The sequence below is a fragment of the Delphinapterus leucas genome, chromosome 12, assembly GCF_059928025.1.
Source record: "Delphinapterus leucas isolate spDelLeu-1000000601 "Yukka" chromosome 12, BTC_Dleu_Yukka2, whole genome shotgun sequence".
Taxonomy (NCBI): Eukaryota; Metazoa; Chordata; class Mammalia; order Artiodactyla; family Monodontidae; genus Delphinapterus; species Delphinapterus leucas.
Genome location: NC_143140.1, coordinates 45,994,263 through 46,002,340, shown reverse-complemented (window position 1 = coordinate 46,002,340; position 8,078 = coordinate 45,994,263). Strand labels below are relative to the sequence as shown.

Here is an 8,078-nt window from a genome sequence, read left to right as displayed (position 1 = left end):
ACTAACCTTTACAAAAGGGGTTTCCAGGGGCGGTGACCGAAGTGGGGAGAGCAGCGGCCCAAGCCCTGCACCGGACACATCTTCCTCTCAGCCGGCTCGGCGCTAAGCGCAGGGTAACCAAGGGCGACCAAGAGGCCGCCATCTTGAGCTCCGTACAGGGGAAGGAAGAGGAAAACTTTATTGAAACCCAAAAGAGAGACGGTAGCACAGACAAATCCAGCCGTGCTCACAGAAGGCTCCGCCCGACAGAACGAAAGGGAGCAGCGGAAGAACGCGACCTCTAGTAGCTCGAGGGCAAGCTGGACTCCGATGCCCTTCGACCCTCCGGGCAAAGCAAACCGGGACTACGACTCCCAGCATGCAGTGCGGCGGCGCGGGGGCCGGGCGAAGGGACGGGGCGGAGGGCAGCTTTAGGCTAGGGGGAGGGGCAGTTGTCCGCCCAGCGCCTGCTGCAGCTGATCTAAAAACATTTTCAAGGAGTTAGAACGTGTTTGCGGCGTGTATTCAAGTAACCACTCCTGAGCCTTTTCGGTTAGCGTACCTGACCGAGATTCCAAAACCTAAATAAAGTGTAGGTGATCCAGTGGGCCTTCATATTTTAACGAAATATTGTTACCTCCGTAAACGGTATCCCCAATTTATTTGCCTCCAGCGTCCAACGCATCTTTGGCAGAGTACATGAAATGTGCTCCTACCACTTTTACTTTTTGTATTTCAAGAGCATAAATCATTTTCAATGTGGCATATACTCAAATGTTTTGAAAGAACATGGAAAATTTGTGTAACATGGGAAAGCCAATGGCCCGTGATGGACAAGTAGATAGAGTGGCTGTGGGATAGTGTATCTAAGGAGGAATTTCTAAGTGATCTGCCCTAATTTGATTAAACAAAAAATGTTTTGAGTCACTATGATAACTGTATTGGGAATACAAACTGCTGTCCAGAAGAGGCAGGCAATCCGGTAAGGAAGGATAGAGAAAGCGACCAAAGATTCTACTAGGTGTTCTGGAAACAGTGAAAGAGCACTTTGGCTGGGAAATCAGGAAGGCCTTCTAGAAGCTTTATTTTTAACAGGAAACGAAGACCTTCCAAGAACAGGAAATAGAGTGAGCTAAGGCAGGCAAGCAAGAAAATCTGGACTAGGGACTTTCTTGGCATTCCAGTGGTTAAGACTGCGCTTCCGCTGCAGCAGGCAAGGCTTCCATCCCTGGTCGGGGGAGCTATGATCCCGGGTGGCGCAGTGGGGCAAAAAAAATAAAAATAAAAAAACTGGATTACAGGAAGGAGAAAGCCACGTTTCAGACTACACTAGAAAGAGTTCCAGGAAGTTAGGTAGTTGGTCTACAATAGAAGATTCCAAAGAAACAGGAAAAGGAGAGCATATAGCATGGTGTAATATTTCGGAGATTTCTCTACTGACTCTGTCAAATCGTTTATAGAAAAATTATTTTGAATGTGTCTTTCAAAATGTCATTTCACATTTTTTTCTATCTTTAATTCCATTGTCTGACACGACAAACTATTCCTCCATGTTTGTTTCATTTAATGTTACTAATTTTTGGTGTGACACTTTGTGAAAGGCCTTTTGAAAAAACTGGACTGTTTCTTCCTTGACTTACATATTCATTACTCTCAAGACTTTTAGAGAGTGTCTGGGTATCATTTTGTTTCCTCTGGGAAAAAAACTGCTTGTCTTGGTCTTGGTCAATGAAATTACCTCTTAGTAGAGATTCCAAAGGCTTAATAATTATGGAAGTGAAATAGGAACTCATTGATAGTTTAATGCCAAATTGGCAGGAAGATCTGCAGGAAATTTTCACATGACTGTGCAAGTGGACAGAAACATGGCAAATGAACTTTATTGTGTACAAGTATGAGGTAACTTGGAAATAATTTAAATTACATTTGTTGTATTCAAGAGAATTTATTATGACCAGAAAACTAATTAAGTAGCCACTGTAAACTATTTTATTAAAATACCAATCCCAAACTCCTGCTGTTCCTGCAATTGCTAAAACAAAAACAAAAAAAAAGCCCTAAGGCTTCCCTGGTGGCGCAGCGGTTGGGAGTCCGCCTGCCGATGCAGGGGACACGGGTTTGTGCCCCGGTCCGGGAGGATCCCACATGCCGCGAAGTGGCTGGGCCCGTAAGCCATAGCCGCTGAGCCTGCGCGTCCGGAGCCTGTGCTCCGCAACGGGAGAGGCCACAGCAGTGAGAGGCCCGCGTACCGAAAAAAAAAAAAAAGCCCTAAAAGGCATTTTGAACATTATCAGAAAAAGTAAATCAGAAAATCACAAAGCATTATCTTTTCCTACTAAAAAAATCTCCCTAGAGAAGTGCCAATTAGTTCTGGACTCTAATCTCAGGGACAAAACCAGGCCAGGGCTTCCCTGGTGGCACCGTGGTTAAGAATCTGCCTGCCAATGCAGGGGACACAGGTTCGAGCCCTGGTCTGGGAAGATCCCACATGCCGTGAGGAAACTAAGCCCGTGCACCACAACAACTGAACCTGCGCTCTACAGCCCGAGAGCCACAACGACTGAGCCCACGTGCCACAACTACTGAAGCCCGCACGCCTAGAGCTCGTGCTCCGCAACAAGAGAAGCCTCCGCTCGCCACAACTGGAAAAAGCCTGCGTGCAGCAATGAAGACCCAACACAGCCATCAATCAACCAATCAGTGCAATCATTAAAAAAAAATGATGACAAAAATGGGAAAGAAAGTGGTTGGTCGATAACATACTATGGTAGGTGAGTTTCTGGAACTCACAAACCTGTTTCCCACCTCAAAGCTTTTACATTTCCTGTGCCTTCTGCATGGAATGCTCTCCTCCAAGATATCTACTTGGTTCACTTCCTTGTGTCCTTAGTTCCTTATGCTACCTTGCCAGTGAAGGCCTTTCCTAACCACCTAACTACCTAACTTCCTCCTTCCTAGCTTTATTTTCTCCAACATCACTATATATACTTTACTAATTTATTAGCTTATTATCTGCTCTTACTGCTCTTCCTAGAGTTTAAGCTCCATGTGGACTGGGATTAATGTCTTTTGTTCACCGCTGTATCCCCAGGGCCTAGAATAGTGCCTAAGTTAGTACACACTCCATAAATGTGTATTAAGTGACTGAATGAGTTGTCTTAGTACAAATACAAAATTTATCATCATTTTAGTCTTTCTGCAAAAACCAGACTACCTGCTTCATGAAATCAGTGATGCTCCTAATATTTTGAGTCCACTTGAAGATTAATAAAAAACACCATCGGGCTTCCCTGGTGGCACAGTGGTTGAGAGTCTGCCTGCCGATGCAGGGGACACGGGTTCGTGCCCCGGTCCGAGAAGATCCCACATGCCGCGGAGCGGCTAGGCCCGTGAGCCATGGCCGCTGAGCCTGCGCGTCGGAGCCTGTGCTCCGCAACGGGAGAGGCCACAACAGTGAGAGGCCCACATACCGCAAAAAAAAAAAAAAAAAAATCTAATTCAATATCAGAGAAGTAATTGGAATACAGCCAAAGCGCCCTTATTTTTCACTTATTTATTCATTCATTTATTTATCATCACACATGTTGCCTCATAATTATAGGTTCTTCTAATTTAACAAAGAAACACTTTAGCTACAAGAGACAATATGGTTCATTTGAAGACACATAAGGAATGATTTAAACCATAAAAACTCATTTTCTGGAGTCAGAGTCAAAATATCTAGCTTCTAAATTCCAATATTTGTAATTAAAGATCCTTGGTCAAAAATATAATTTAGGTTCCTTAATTTCAACAAACAATAAATATGCCTAAGTGCCTTATTACCTATGGAAATTTCTAAACAAGATATACCCACCTCAGTAATATAAATTTATATCAAGTATAGATGTTGTGGCAAGCAATCCATTCCTTCTAATAAGTAAGAATTACACAACTGCTAAACTTCCAACAAAAGCTACCATTTTTTTCCTTAATGAAACACTATTTCATCTGTAACCAGAGACTGGCCAAAGACAAAATATTTGAAGTCATGTTCAGTGCTCAACTCTTTATTTAGTTTCTTTCTACTTATTTTCAACAACAGATTCAAAATAACTGGTTCGGTTTGTTTTTCAGGCTTTTTAATTGAAATATAGTAGATTTACAATATTATATTAGTTTCAGATGTACAGCATAGTGATTCAGTATTTTTAGAATATACTCCATTAACAGCTATTAATATTATAAAATAACGGCTATAATTCCCTGTGCTATAGAATATATCCTTCTTTCTTATCTATTTTATACATAATAGCTTGTATCTTTTAATCCCATACCCCTACCTTGCCCCTCCCCACTTCCCTCTCCCCACTGGCAACCACTAGTTTGTTTTCTAAATCTCTGTCTGTTTCTGTTTTGCATCTATGTTCGTTTGTTTTATTTTTGAGATTCCACATATAAATGATATCATACAGTGTTTGTCTTTGATTTATTTCACTAAGGATAATATTCTCTAAGTCCATCCATATTGCTGCAAATAGCAGAATTTCATTCTTTTTATGGCTGAGTAATATTCCATTGTATATATAATTTGTTTATATATGTATACATATATATACACCACACATATATATAAACACATATATACACCACATACACATATATGGTGTGTATATATATTCCCTCTGTTCATGGACACTTGGGTTGCTTCCATATCTTAGCTATTGTAAATAGTGCTGCTATGAACATTGGGGTGCATGTATCTTGTTGAATTAATGTTTTCTTATTTTCTAGATATATACCCAGTAATGAAATTTCTAGATCATATGGTAGTTCTATTTTTAGTTTTTTGAGGAACCTCCATACTGTTTTCCATAGTGGCTGCACCAATTTACATTCCCACCAACAGTGTATAAGTGTTACCTTTTCTTCACATTCTTGCCAAAGTTTGTTTTCTGTAGACTTTTTGATGATGGCCATTCTGACAGGTGTGAGATGATACCTCATTGTGTTTTTGATTTGCATTTCTCTAATAATTTGCAATGTAAAGCATCTTTTCACATGCCCATTAGCTGTTTGTATGTCTTCCTTGGAGAAATGTCTATTCAGATCTTCTGCCCATTTTTGGATTGGGCTGTTTTTTTTTTTTTTAATTTTTTGATATTGAGTTGTATGAGTGTTTTTCAGTTTTGAATATCCTTTATCAGGATTTTTTTTTTATTTGAGCCACATGATAATATGTCTATTTGTCTATTTACCTATATATTTCCTCCTTAAATGTTTCTTACCCAAATTTTAAGGGGGAAGGAGAGGCTTTTCTTATGTAATTTCTCCACATGCCCTCTCTGCCATCTTTCTTTTTTTTTTTTTTTGCAGTACGCGGGACTCTCACTGCTGTGGCCTCTCCCGTCGCGGAGCACAGGCTCCGGACGCGCAGGCCCAGCAGTCATGGCTCACAGACCCAGCCGCTCCGCGGCACGTGGGATCACCCCGGACCGGGGCACGAACCCGTGTCCCCCGCATTGGCAGGCGGACTCCCAACCACTGCGCCACCAGGGAAGCCCCCATCTTTCTTTTTAAAATAGCAGCAACCCACAGCCATTTCTAACCTCCCCCAAATCCACATGCAAATTTGTAATCTGGGAGCCACCTTCAATTAATTTCTCTTCCTCATGATTCACATGCAATCTTTCATTAGATATAATTGAATCTATCATCTTAATATGGCATAAATCCACCAACTACCATTGGGTCTTCCTCCTCTCTTTCTGAGGGTAATACAGTCATCTCCTAACTGGCTCTGTCTCTATCTCCTCTGATCGATATTGCTATCAGGTTTGTTTCCAAAAATGTGACCTATCTGACCACATTGCATCACAGATTCTGAACTTGCAATGCCTCCCTACTGTCTACCGAATGAAATACAATTTATTATGGACCTTTAGAAAATCAAGATCTGGTTCCTAACCTACCTTACCATCTTCTCATAAGTGATTGAAACCCAGTGATTTACCAAGTATCTCATTTGTTTTCATGAACCTCCATATATACTATTCTCAAAAAACTGGAAAACTGATCTCATCTTCCCACACCCTACACCCATCTTTATTTCCTAAATGCGTTCTGATACTTTTCTTATTGGGTTGGGCAAAAAGTGCCTTTGGTTTTTAAGTAAAAATAAAAGACACGTTTTTCATTTTCACCAAGAACTTTATTGAACAACGTAGTCACCCTTTTTTTCCACTACCTTCTGCCATTTTTCAGGCAACTTCATAATCCCATCTTCCCAAAACTTTTTATCTTTTTGAGCAAAGAACTGTTCCAGGTGCCTTTTACAGTCTTCCAGGGAATTGAATTTTTTTCCATTCAGAGAACTTTGTAAAGACCTAAATAAATAGAAATCCGAAGGTGTAATGTCTGGTGAATTCAGTGGATGAATCAGAACTTCCCAGCCAAGCTGTAACCGTTTTTGCCTGGTCATCAAAGAAACATGTGGTCTTGCGTTATCCTGATGGAAGATTATGCATTTTCTGTTGATTAGTTCTGGACGCTTTTCATCGAGTGACGCTTTCAGTCGGTCTAATTGGGAGCAGTACTTGTTGGAATTAATCGTTTGGTTTTCCTGAAGGAGCTCATAATAGAGGACTCTCTTCCAATCCCACCACATACACAACATCACCTTCTTCGGATGAAGACCGGCCTTTGGTGTGGTTGGTGGTGGTTTATTTCGTTTGCCCCACAATCTCTTCCATTCCACATTATTGTATAGTATCCACTTTTCATCGCCAGCCACAATTTGTTTTAAAAATGGAACGTTTTCATTACGTTTAAGTAGAGAATCGCATGTGGAAATACAGTCAAGAAGGGTTTTTTCGCTTAACTTATGTGGAACCCAAACATCAAAGAGATAAACATAACCAAGCTGGTGCAAATGATTTTCAATGCTTGATTTGGATATTTTGAGTATGTCGGCTATCTTCCGCGTGGTATAACATTAATTGTTCTCAATGAATGTCTCGATTTGATCGCTATCAGTTTCAACTGGTCTACCCCACCAGGGAGCATCATCCAGCGAGAAATCTCCAGCATGAAACTTTGCAAACCACTTTTGACATGTTCGATCAGTCACAGCATCTTCTCCATACACTGCACAAATCTTTTTTTGCTTTTCAGTTGTGTTTTTACCTTTCTTCAAATAATAAAGCATAATATGCCAAACATGTTGCTTTTTTCTTTCATCTTCAATATTAAAATGGCTACACAAAAATTCACCAATTTGGATGCCTTTTTCTTGGCTGTGTTGGATCTTTGTTTCTACGCACGGACCTTCTCTAGTTGACGTGAGTGGGGGCTACTCTTTGTTGCGGTGCGCGGGCTTCTCATTGCGGTGGCTTCTCTTGTTGCGGAGCACGGGCTCTAAGTATGCGGGCTTCAGTAGTTGTGGCTCACGGGCTTAGTTGCTCCATGGCATGTGGAATCTTCCCAGACCGGGGCACGAACCCGTGTCCCCTGCATCGGCAGGCGGACTCTCAACCACTGCGCCACCAGGGAAGCCCTAATGTAATTACTTTTATATAATAATTATGATCTTGAAAGTCTGCAAAGTGATTAAAGGGCATTTTCTAAGAAACAGATTTCTGGATTTAAATTATACAGTTTTTCTGCGTATAGTTTTGGTGTTATCTAATTTATTATTATTACTATTATTAAATAGTTTTGAAGTGGCAAGTATAGAGTTAGACATTTACAAATATCTGAGATGTTAGGTCTAAAATGTTTTTAATCACAGATTTTGAAAGTTGACACAAGTATATCCCCGTTATCCTTTTTGTTTTTTAGCATTTATTAGTTTTGACTCACTCTAGCATGTTATACACATAGCACCTGTGCCCATTTAGCAAAGAATTTCAGTACAAATCACTCTGAATTAAATAGACATCTCTAAGAAGCATTACAATTGTTGAAATATTTTTAGAAACTGAAACAAGGAAATAAACAACTTCAGTAAAAGTGATTTAAATAACAAATAACGTATCTTTATAAACAGCTTATCTCCTTGAGAACAAAGAATAAACAAGGAGATGAGGTTTTTTTTCCCTTCACTATTAAAGCAGATCACA

The 8,078-nt window shown here is 40.5% G+C and overlaps 1 protein-coding gene across 3 annotated transcripts in view; it reads right to left on the bottom strand.

Annotated features, from left to right (window-relative positions):
• Positions 1-478, bottom strand: part of AFG1L (AFG1 like ATPase) — a 193,585-nt gene extending 193,107 nt beyond the window's left edge. The window contains exon 1 of one of the 3 annotated variants that reach the window (XR_016395162.1): positions 7-478. Coding sequence is in view for 2 of the 3 variants with exons in the window: in XM_089921918.1 (XP_089778044.1) it covers positions 7-142 (136 nt within the window). In the remaining variant the exon portion in view is untranslated. The remainder of the gene's footprint in view (positions 1-6) is intronic. The other 2 variants (XM_089921918.1, XM_022553925.2) reach the window with 2 other exon arrangements.
• Between the last annotated feature and the right edge of the window lie 7,600 nt (positions 479-8,078).